Genomic DNA, 11634 nt, shown 5'->3' with positions numbered 1-11634 from the left:
TTCAAAACACCAATACAAATCGCTGCTGGTGTGAAGTAAGTTACCCAGCTTTTATTTTTCCCTCGCACTTTGGGCTGTGTGTGTGCCCGATGGGAGGGGACAGTCGCCTGAAGAACTCCTGCTGCCGCAGGGCCTGCAGCGCATCACGGGGGACCTCAGCTCAAACTGCCCAAACTCCCGAGGCAGACCCTGAGGAACTGCGAGGTTTAAAAAGTGTGGCTAATACTCCTAATTCGTATTGCTTTCCCTTCGCACTTTGGACAGTTGGGGAATGCTGTGTGTCAGTCAGGGCCCGGGCCTTGGCGTCCCGGGGCCCCGTGGTGGGTGCTCACAGGTGACGCGCCCCACCACGGCCGGGGGGCTCACGGCAGGGCGGTGTTTTCGGGGGTGCCCGGCGGCCTCTCCCCTGCCCCTGGCATCGGCCCGGCCGCGGTGCTCGGCCGGGACCTGAGAGAAACTATGAGCTAAGTATATTGTTTATTAAGACTCAAAGATAACAAGAGAAGGGGAGATCGTACATGGAATCATGTGTTGCTTGTGCACACATGGCCACGCTGCAGATCACAAGATATTCCAAGAAAACAAACAGAAGAAAAACAACTCCATATAAGGATATCATCGACCACCAGAAGGCAGAAAACGACCCCCTAGCAGCAGTTGGCACATGCGCAGAGTATCTCCACCACTCTAGACCCCAGCAACAGTTGAAACAGAGTATCTTCACTCCATGAACGCGGGAGACAAAATGTATAAAAAGGGACAGTTTGTTCTACTCAGTACGGCAGTTGGTGGAGCACAGACTCCCCTGTTGTCCAGCGCTGTTTTTGCTCATATTCTACTTGCTATAATTAATAAAATTTCAATTGGATTACAACCCATTGTAGTCTCAATTTATAACAATTTTGGTGCCGTGACTCGGATAAGGAACGGTGGATATCTGTCCTCCGGGGAGGCGCCCCGCGGCAATCCGCGGCCCCGTGACTGATAGCCCACCCCATCCTTACCGACGAACCTAAATTCTAGAATAATGAGCAAAGGAAAAACCGCTAAAATCCCATAAAAATTCTGTGCACAGGAGTCCGGATGAAGACGCAGGACGCGTAAGTATATTGCGGATTTATTCGCGGGTTTACCGTTCGGGCGGGATTGGGTTTCCTGAATTATAGCGAATGAGAGGTTCGATATACTGAACCAAGCGAGTGCGGACCCTTAAGTACTGCGTTTCCCATTTCCCGCGAGGGACTGGGCCAGGAACAAGGGGAGCGAGTGAGTGTGTGTTTGGAGATAATTCAGAAGATGGGGGCGAAGGGCAGGAAGCCTTCGACTCCCGTGGGAAGGGTACCCACTGTGCCTAAGAATACCCCTCTGGCATACATCTTAGACAATTGGGAATAAAAAGTGTGGCTAATACTCCTAATTCGTATTGCTTTCCCTTCGCACTTTGGACAGTTGGGGAATGCTGTGTGTCAGTCAGGGCCCGGGCCTTGGCGTCCCGGGGCCCCGTGGTGGGTGCTCACAGGTGACGGGCCCCACCGCGGCCGGGGGGCTCACGGCAGGGCGGTGTTTTCGGGGGTGCCCGGCGGCCTCTCCTCTGCCCCTGGCATCGGCCCGGCCGCGGTGCTCGGCCGGGACCCAAAGAGCAGCTTCCCCGCTCCCGCCTGCCGGGCCGCGGGGCCGGGCTCTGCTCCCAGGCTCGGCCCTGCCAGGGCGGCTGGCGGGGAAGCCCGGGCGCTTCCCTTCCGCGGCTCTGGGGCGCCTGGCAGCCTGCAGCCCCCGAGCTGCGCTGTGCGGGGAAGGGGCGACGGCGCACCGAGGTCCCCGGGGCGGGCATCCACTGGGCCTGCCATCTTGCACCCCCGCCGCCGTGACTTGGTCCTGCCCTTCTTCCCCCCCCCCCCCAAACCCCGACGTGGTGCCGCCCGCGCTCGGCCTCCCTCCCGCCCTTGCGCAGCGCCGCCCCCTCACCGGGGGAAGATGGCGGCGCCCGAGGCGGCGTGGAACCGGCTGGATGTGCCGTGGCCCGCGAGCAGCGCGACGGTGGCCCTGGCGGCCACGCATCCTGCAGGTCCACGGCGCGTGGGCCGAGGGGGGCCGGGAGGTGTTCGAAGCGGTCGGTCGGTCGGTCGGTGGCCGCGGTGGGGGGGGGGAGCGTTACGGGGCGGCGGCGGGCGCTGAGTCGGTGCCCGGCTCCCGCCCGCAGTGAGGTGGCTGCCGGCGCTGCGGCGGTGCTGCGACATCGCCGACAAGCGGCTGTCGGGGACCGGCCTGGCCGCCGAGGGACGCGTCCTGCGGGCCATGCTCTACGTGTACCACAGCAGGCTGCTCCGGCACCGGCCCTACCTGGCCCTGCAGCAGGTGAGGAGCCTCCCCCGCCGGGCGGCAGTGCCCGGGCCCCAGCCGTTCAGGGTCCCCGAAAGGCCTTTGGAGCCGCGCTGGGTGGCTGGAGCGTCGTGCAAAAAAAAAAAAAAAAAAAGTATTTTGGAGCTGGTGCGTTTGGGTCGCCTTCGAGCCCTCTCGCAGTTTAGTTCAGTGGGGTTCCTGGCTCCGCGCAGCCAGTGGGATTTCCACTTCCTAGCCCCGTGGAAGCGATACTCAGTCCCTTATACTCACGCTGAGGCCTGAAGGAGGTACAATTATCTTTGAATATATGAGTAATACAGAGATTTCATTTTCAATTAAATGTAGTAATGGGAGGGGGGAAGAATAATCCTAGGCTACTCTAGTAGGCACTTTCTGTTTTAAGATGAAAAGTGAATTTACCAATTTCCCAGTACAGGGATTGTCAGTATCTTCAAATAATGGGATTGAAATAGAACAGGAATTGTTCTTACCTTCTTGATTTGTTTATGCACTTTTGTTCTTGAAAGCCAGTACCAAAGGCTGTTGTATACAGCAGGGGAAACCATGCAGCACCAAGTAACAGTGGCCTACTCTAGCCCTTCACTTAATTCCGCATTCACAGTAGTGGGATAAAGGGATCTTTTTCATCATAGTGCAGATATAGGAACATACCAGAACATTTCACCATGCGAACCTGCAATTTATGCCATTAAACTAATAAGGGGAAGGTGTCGGTTAATACAGTGACAGTCCTTAGACCGAGGCACGCCCTTCTCTCAAAATACCAGTCAGAGGAGCTTTCGTTTTTTCTAGGTAGAACAATGCTTGAAGCGCCTATGGAAAATGAACTTGGTGGGCTGCATTGAAGCTCTGTCAGAACTGATTCCCACGTAAGTGTCATGATCCTGTATGTTATACTTACCTATTAACTCAGTCTGGAGAGCTAAAGGGGTGGGATGCTAGATCATAACCGTCTTCTCATTCCTCAATACAGGAAAAATATATCCCAGAGCCATGCAGAGTGCTTAGTTCCTAGCCAGCCTATGCTGGAAACAGTGGCTCTGAAGGTATTGGGAGGTTGCAAGCTCATACTACGTCTACTGGACTGTTGCTGTAAAGCTTTTCTGTATCCTTTTTAACCATGAAAACATACGTACAGTTCACCGGGAGCACCTCATGAGACCAAAACTAGGTCTGCTGTAGGCCCTGTATTGCCGATGGACTGGGCTGTGCAATTCATATGTGCAGCTTGAAGTTTCTTTGATAGCCAGACATCTTATTTTCAAGTTATTATGTAGGAACCTCGGGCTGTTGGCTTGCTGCTGTTCCAGCCTTGAGCAACCCAACGTTTGGATGCTCATCTCCCAAATTATCCAGGATATTGCCTTGTGAAATGCCTCTGGTTGGTGTGTTCAGCAAGTCTCATTACATGCTGTTTATTTTTTATCCTTAACTAGTGTAATCTTCAGCTTGTCCGTTAAACATCTCTGCTCAGAGGAATTCATACTTTTGAACACTGTGGCTTCGGGGTTGTTGAGCCGGCTATGGTTTGTGTATTCAAAAGTCTGTCTTGTTTGTTGACTGTCTGTTTGACGTGCCTCTCAGGGAGAAGGGCTTGCAATTAGGACTTGCTGCTGACTGAGCTTTATTCAGTTGGGAGGAGGAGGGGGGTGTCCCTCCATCCTTTTGGACTTGATTCTAGCACCTGAAGAGTTGTGTAAGTGGAGAGAGACTTCTTACATGCTGTTACAGAAGGCTTTGTTCTTGGTTCATAGAAAACTTTATGTAGCACTAATAAAACAAGTGTTAATGCCAGCCTGCCGCAAACATTAACACCAGGTGCTCTTCGCAGAAAGCAGTAAGTCCTGCCTCCTGTTGAAATGGAAAGGCTGGGATAAAGTTCTATGATACTGCTGAGTTTTCCAAGGAGATCAGTGTTCTGGTTTCTTCCAGTACGAGAAAGTAACTGCTGCCTATAGCTGAAGGAGTAAGAGGATTGTGTAGAAAAACTCAGTGAAATGTTCCTTGGCACAAGAAATCTGTCTCCCCAGTAAACATAGAGCAAGCGATGGTACGGCATCAGTGCTAGCATCGTTGTCCTGGGTTGGTATGGGTTGCTTTTGGGGTAAGACCTCATGTCAGATGATTTGGATGTGACCTGAGAACCTGATGAGTCCCAGGTGTGGCACTCAGCAAAGTGCTAGGGAAGCAGAGGGGCTCCTGATCAGAGATTCACTAGTCTAGTCCGTCCTATGTTTTGAACAGGTCCTTAGCACTCAAACTAATATTAAGGAAAGCATGATGATGGAGTGTAAAAAGATAAGCTTGTATTGAGGGGGAATAGGGAAAAGGCAGCTTGGAATCTCTTCCATTAGCTCTTCCACTTGAGCAAAAGGTAGTTACTCAGTGAGTGCAAGGTTTTCCTAGAGACCTTTCTGTCTTCTCTCTTCAGGATTCAGTACAGGTGCGTACTGCAGAGCCTCATGTCCTTGTATGGCATCCTGTCGACATCACTTCATCTGGTATCTGAGACCCAACAGATGCCTTATATCAAGGGGTTTACCTTCCCTTCTGATATCAGTAACTTCCTTGGAGTTAACATTTCTTCTGAGGTGAAGCAGCAAAAGGCTAGAATACTTACAACAAAAAAACCTACCAGCTGGCTGAAGAAGCTCTTCCCAGCAATGTCAGAAGTTGGGAAAAAGAGAAATTCTGCAGCCTGCACGAGTGCTGTGAAAAGCTGTGGCATCCCACGCCCTGTGGACATCGGAGAGCCAGTTCTGGTGGCCAGAGCCAGCAGAGGTAAAGCCTTATGCCACAGTGCTACTGGTTTCTGACATCTCAGAGACTCACTGCAACTTCTGTCCAACAGAGCCAAGCACCTGTACTGCCCACAGAGTGCAGTTCTAGTGCATACTCCCCTCTCCTGTCCTTGGAAGAGGAGAATGCTGCATGTACCCTTGCCTTTAAAAAGCTGCACATGTCAGTATTGTGGGGTGGGGTGTTTTGTTTCGTTTTGTTTTTGTTTTGGTTTTTTTTTTTTTTTAAACGTGATGCAACCTGGAGAGAAGCAGGTAATGAATACAGTATATAGGTCCTGTAAGTAGTTACTTGTATTTTCCTGCTTCTGCATAGATGGGGCCCAAGTATAGTGAGGGAAGCTAAGAGCACCGTCTGCAGTCCACACAGGACTAGATACGGGTGTAAGTACAGGATGCAGGTATCCTGTGCTCGCTGGTTCTGGGCCGTGCCCAAGCCTTCCCCTGCAGTCAGGGGTATGGCCAGTGACTGCAGGCATCCAGGTGTTTGCATGAAGCTTTTACCCATTAATTTCTCCTTTGCAGCCGTCTGTAAATCTGTGTCCTCTTCATCCCTTGCCAGCTGCCATGCGAGATGATTTTAGTCCCCTTGAGTTTGCCTGGAAATGCTGAGCGCAGGTGTGAACCTGCTGAGAGGGCAGGAGATCTGACAGCTCGGCAGGGCACTGTGGTGCCTCTGTGCAAAGATTTAAAACTGTCTTTGCTTCATAAGGGGAACTCTTTTCTCTCTTTGTAGGGAAGCACCTGGGGTTTGATGTGAAGAGCTTACTTAGACTATCCAGACCTTCAACACAAAAGGTTTGTATGGTACTGTTTTACACCCTTTTTTTTCTTTTTTTTTTTTTTTTAACTTTAAAGACCCAAACACTTAAAACATGATAGCCCTGATTGAAAATGTCCCCTTGCCCTGACATATTTTCATTTGTCTAACAACACAGGTTAGTGTGTAAGCTTTGCACTGAAAATCACTACACATTTCTGCTTAGGGATTTGAATGTTTGTTGGTACGTCAAGTGAAATGACCGTAGAGCAAGTCAGTAGAGGACAGGAATACAAATTGTAATTACCTACCTCCTCTTTTTGTATTCTACAAAAGAAGACTGCTCTTTCACTTTCTCCTTAAGAACTAATAAATGTTCTCACAAAAACCTCAGTGCTCTGCTCCTCTCCAGCATAGAGGATCAGGCACATCATGTTTTCAAAAGACTATTTCTGTTACTCTGTTTCAGGGTACAAGCACTGCATCAACACCTTTTAAAGCAAAGTCAGCATCATCTTCCTCTCGTATAGCAAAATTGCAGCATACTGGATCTCTTGTACAGATGGTCCAAACAGCTGCATCATTTGGGGAACTGTCAGAGGCACTCAGAAAAGCCATTCTGTGGTGCAAAGGCAACAAATTCAAATCAGAAGCTTATTTTCTGCGTAATAAGTTGTTAAAAAGCAACCGGCTGCACCATGTGGAGGCTCAAGGATGCAGGTAATTTCACATGGGTGTGGGGTTTCTGGATCTGACACTTCACATTTTAATATTACCTATTTTGCTACAGCGTAGTGAAACGCAGTGGCCTAACCCATTCTTTTTAAACTCAGATGGGGTCACTAGTTCATGTTACTGGATGCTCTGACCTGAACATTCTGTTTAGCTTCTGTTTAGCTTTGTGAAGGGATTTAAAGGGCTAAAGTGCACAAATACTTACGAGGGAAGGTGAAAATGCAATTTAAATCGTATGCATGCTTAATGATAACGGTTATGATGCAGAAGGCGTCGTCTTTCTTCAGAATGCCCTGGCTACTATTGTACAAGGTGCTGTTATATCTCCTTGGTATGACAAGGAAAATGGTAGAGAAGGCTAATACCCAAATCTCTCCAAACCCCAAATGAAATAACGCTTTAGCAGCTGATAAAGTTGTTCTGTGCACTTTCTTCCCTTAAGCTTGAAGAAAAAACTGTGCTGTGTCAAAACATCTGTCCGTAAATACCTCCTCTATGGGTCACGAAACGCACACTGGCCAAAGCAGTACCCCAGGGCACAGTTCTGTCGAAGGGGGATCAAATCATCTGCACGTTTGAAGAGAGCGCTGAAGGCTGTTCGGCAAAAACCTTCAGAGCTTTTTGGGGTCTGTGAGAACAGTGCATCACTCAGCCTCCCAGCTTACCAGCAGGGGCCTCCAAGGCGGGAAGGACAGGCCAGTGCTGACAGCGGCCATGTCAGACTAAGCACGGCAGGGACCCCTAAGCAGCTGCTGCTGGAAGGAAGCCCTGGCCCTGCGTGGAAAGAAGCTACTGAGAACATAGATATTGATTCTATTTTTGCAGTTATGGGTGTCTGACCTGGACTTGCAAGGAGGAAAGGAGTCAAGTTATTACAATTTTTTTAAGTAAAACCCTCAGAATCCTAATGGTGTCTTTGTAACTCACACCCTGAATTCTGCTAATAAAGTACCAACTATTTTATTATGTTTGTGTAAAACAGCTTTTTTTTTTTCCTTTCAAATTAGAGTAGGATAATGAGAAAGAAAACTGCATCTTAAAAACATTATTCTGCCCCATTCCTTCCTTCTTCCTGGGTTTAACTACTCTTCCCCTCCCCCAGCAGGCCAGGGGAGGGGAAGTGGGATTTGGGGTCAATTAATCACACATTGTTTTGTCTGCTCCTTCCTCCTCAGGGAAAGGACTCCTCATACTCTTCCCCTGTTCCAGCATAGGGTCCCTCCCGTGGCAGACAGTCCTCCACAATTTCTCCAGTGTGAGTCCTTCCCACAGGCTGCAGCTCTTCACAAACCGCTCCGGGGGGGTCCCTCCCAGGGGGTGCATCCTTCAGGAACAGACTGCTCCAGGGTGGGTGCCCCATGAGGTCCCAAGTCCCACCAGCAAACCTGCTCTCCAGCGTGGGCTCCTCTTTCCACGGGGCCACAGGTCCTGCCAGGAGCCTGCTCCAGCGTGGGCTTCCCCTGGGGTCATGGCCTCCTTTGGGCACATCCCTCTGCTCCAGCGTGGGCTCCTCCCCAGGCTGCGGGTGGGGATCTGCCCCACCACTAACCTCCCCGGGCTGCAGGGCACAGCCTGCCTCACCGTGGGCTTCACCACGGGCTGCAGGGGAACCTCTGCTCCGGTGCCTGGAGCACCTCATCCCCCTCCTCCTTCACTGACCTGGGTGTCTGCAGGGCTGTTTCTCTCACGTATTCTCACTCCTCTCTCCAGCTGCTGTGGCACAGCAGTTTCTTCCCCCCTCTTACATACGCTTGCCCCCACTTTTCCAAGGAAGCAGTCTCACACCCTTCCTTCTGTGCTGCTTGTACAGGGGACAGAGCCTTGACTTGCAGTATTATCACTGTTCAGCATTTGTTACCCTTGTCCTGAACCGAGGAGTTCACATACTGCCTCTGAGCTGCCCCAGAAATAGGGGAAAGCACAGCTGTGGCCTGCAACAGTAAATTCCTGACTGAGAACATGTTTCTCACTGTCCTGAAATCTTTTTTAATATAAGTGCAATTTCTGCCTGCTTGGCAGTGTAAGGCACAGCTACTCCAACATGTATTAACGAAATAATCCTAGAACAAGCAATGGGGTTAGTGCGTTCTGCCAGGCTTTTGCTTCTAAATCCCAGTATCAAGATCACCAGGAAATACTAAGAAAAAATTGTCTCAGAATGAAGAATGGGAATCTGCTTTATTGTGGATGACTTGCCTACCAGGTGTAACAGAGGCTGCAAGTGCAAGTAAATCTGGAATAGGTTAACTTCAATTTCCTAAGCTTAACACTGGTAGAAAACAAAAAAAGCTGTGCCCACTGGGACAGAAGGAAAAATAACCTTCCTGGCCACTTAAATGCTAAACCTCCTGTATTATGCACCTTGTGTGAAATGATCAGTGTAAGTTTAGTTATGAGGAGTGGGCACAAGCTTAAAATGTTTTATTCAAAGAGCATATACAGAGCAAAGAGCAGAACTGCTATAGTAGTTTGGGCTTGAAGAATTTGTTCAGTTAGCCAAGATCCATTTTCTATGTTTCCTGTCACAGGAATACCCAGTGATAACTGAAATAGTCATAGAGAATTACCCATCATTAGCCCTCTAGATATCTGATTCACCACAGTCCTACTTCAAACAGACTTCCTGCCATTATGAGACTCTTTAGAGCTCTTTTCTCATTTCATAAAACAGTATAAAAATACCTAAGCATACCCCATACAATCAGGTAGCACTCAGCTGCTTGAGTACTTCACAGAAAAGGCTGGGAGCAAGTACAGACATCCCAGCAGTGACCTCCATCCTGAATAACCCCTCCAAAGAACACACATGACATTCTTTCTTTGGGGCAGCAGGTGCCCAAAGTAATGCCCCAGCACAGCTTGTGCACAGAATCAAGATCCATAGTTTGCTTCATCAAAGGCCTTTCTGGCTCGTTTCAGTTCTTCATTCATAGTTAGGAGGTCTTTAACTCTGGCAAACTTCCGGGGGTCCTTGCGTATTAGAAAGACAATGTCCTCAACCTGTACACGTCCCTGCCGCCCAATTGACATGGCCTTGTGTGTCTGTTAGAGGAAAAGAGGAAAGTCAGCAGGGCTCCTTTGCCCCTAATTTTTTTTTTTTTTTTTTTTAAGCTCTCAATTTCACTTTATTTCCTGTCATTTTACAATCAAAAAGTAAGCAACTGCATGACCTGGGCACCATCATCATAGTCACAAGAGAACTTCCCAGTAAGCCATGGACTTACTGTCGCTCTGCTGTCTCCAGCTGCCTGTCACTTACATCTACCACGTACCACTACATACACGTAACAGTAACGGCATCAAAACTGAAGTCAGATTACATGCAAGACACCCAACCTGCAGAGTGCTTGAAGACGAGCAGCATCAGGCAGAACTTGGAAGCAATGTGAGGTAACCGTATCTACAGTTTAGGGCACTTTGATGAGGGAAGACAAGGCCAACCCTTCAAAAGAAAGGGGTTCCACAAATAGCAGGAATAACTTTTTTCAAAAAACAAAACAAACTTTCAAGCAGTATTCAAATATCTGGAAGAGTGATGGCTTCGGGCCCCACAAGCTTGCATTTCTTTTGTAGTGCAGAGCCCATCCATGTAAAGTCACTGGGAGAACACAAAAAGTCAACAGACTTTCAAAGCTGAGCCTTGTCTTTTGTCAGCTTCACATATAGTGATGCCACTGCAAAGCCCAAAGTCAGCCATGTACCCCTTACAATCCCAATTTAACTTCTACTTAAGGACTTCAGACACTGTTATAAATCCACATGGAGCAAGATGCATGAATTTTGCCTTTATCTTGGAAGAGCAAAGCCTAAGTTCAGCTTTTTCCTACTAGTATCAGTTTTGGGCCTGGGATAACGCAGTATTTGAGTCAGAGGTATTAACCTTCAGAACACTAAAATCTCAGTGAGGATGTTTCGACCATGCTGCCTAGAGCTGACTTACCATTTCTGTGATAAACTCTATTACCAGGTCCTCAAGAATGTCCACTGATTCTGTGTAAGGGTTCTGGTCATCCCCGAATCCATACATCATGCACCTTACTGCAGAAAGAAACACTCGGCGTGAGGCTTCTCCCATCCATTCAGCACTGTCAGCAACCCGCATCTAGTCAGAGCTCTCCAGCCTACACGTTTGCACGCCAGGATGGCACTTCTGTCTGTCGGGCAGGGCGATCCTTCAGCAAACATACGGGAGGTAGACAGAAGCCAACAAAAGCCTAGTGCTGCATATACAGAAATGCATCTCTGATGACAGACTCTTTAAATATGCATTGAGCCTACCAAGTACCGAACAAGGACCGACAGCGCGACTGACTTTTGGCACAGCTAGGTTCAGAGGATGCGTCATCGATATTTTGGGGAGGGGTCTACACGACATCTTTCTCTGCTTTCAGCCAGGGCACAGAACGAAAGCCGCTGTTTTGCTAAGGAAAACTGAGTTTTGGAAACTCCACAGCTGCCTCCTCAGAGTTTCAGCTGTGCCTGGGGGTAAGGGCATGATCCCTAAAAACCGCAGGGAGCCCTGCGGCAAGCGACCGGCCAGCGCCGGGCAGGGCTTTCTGACCCGGCTCGACTCACGTTCTTTGGAGAACAGCCTCTTCCTCTTGCCTTGCCCGCCATCCAAGCCCCCGCCGGCTTCTTCCGCGTCTTCTTCAAACTAGACGGGCACAGCGGAGGAGAGGCCGCCGTCAGCGCCCGGGGCGGCGGGTGACCCCCAACCCCTTCCCCTCCCGCCCCAGCCGCGGGGCGAGGCGAGGCCCCCGGCCGCCCCTCCGCGGCACACGCCGGCTGCGGGGAAAGACCCGGAGCGTCCCGCCTCACCTGCCCGACCCGCCGCCGCCGCCGCCGCCGCCGCCACTCACCGGCGCGTCCTCCTCCTCGTCAGCCATGGCCGCCGCACACCGCCCGGCCCGCCTGCCAGCGGCGCCGCTTCCGCTTCCTCAGCCCCGCGCCCCCGCGGCGGCCGCCATGTTGCGGCGGGGC

The 11634-nt window shown here is 50.2% G+C and overlaps 2 protein-coding genes across 4 annotated transcripts; one reads left to right on the top strand and one right to left on the bottom strand.

Annotated features, from left to right (window-relative positions):
* The first annotated feature begins 1006 nt into the window (after positions 1–1006).
* On the top strand, positions 1007–7620 carry NEPRO (nucleolus and neural progenitor protein). Of its 3 annotated transcripts, none has more exons than XM_042788996.1 (9): positions 1007–1100; positions 2201–2355; positions 3154–3230; positions 3335–3466; positions 3810–3887; positions 4793–5142; positions 5896–5957; positions 6389–6639; positions 7097–7620. In XM_042788996.1, exons 2-9 carry the CDS (start codon positions 2296–2298, stop codon positions 7491–7493), a joined length of 1407 nt encoding a protein of 468 aa, XP_042644930.1. In that variant the 5' UTR covers positions 1007–1100; positions 2201–2295; the 3' UTR covers positions 7494–7620. The 3 variants fall into 3 exon arrangements, with proteins under 3 accessions (XP_042644930.1, XP_032861209.2, XP_032861210.2); XM_033005318.2 differs by lacking the exon at positions 1007–1100 and adding an exon at positions 1956–2065; XM_033005319.2 differs by lacking the exons at positions 1007–1100; positions 2201–2355 and adding an exon at positions 1972–2065.
* Positions 7621–8813: 1193 nt separating this feature from the next.
* Positions 8814–11634, bottom strand: TAF13 (TATA-box binding protein associated factor 13). The gene is made up of 4 exons (XM_042788386.1): positions 11514–11634; positions 11230–11308; positions 10595–10692; positions 8814–9696 (listed from the first exon to the last, which is right to left on the bottom strand). Exons 1-4 carry the CDS (start codon positions 11538–11540, stop codon positions 9526–9528), a joined length of 375 nt encoding a protein of 124 aa, XP_042644320.1. The 5' UTR covers positions 11541–11634; the 3' UTR covers positions 8814–9525.

The sequence above is a fragment of the Tyto alba genome, unplaced genomic scaffold (assembly GCF_018691265.1).
Source record: "Tyto alba isolate M040663 unplaced genomic scaffold, T.alba_DEE_v4.0 Super-Scaffold_14, whole genome shotgun sequence".
In the NCBI taxonomy this organism is placed as follows: domain Eukaryota; kingdom Metazoa; phylum Chordata; class Aves; order Strigiformes; family Tytonidae; genus Tyto; species Tyto alba.
The sequence above is the reverse complement of the archived record's forward strand: the minus strand, read 5'-3'. Positions and strand labels throughout refer to the sequence as shown.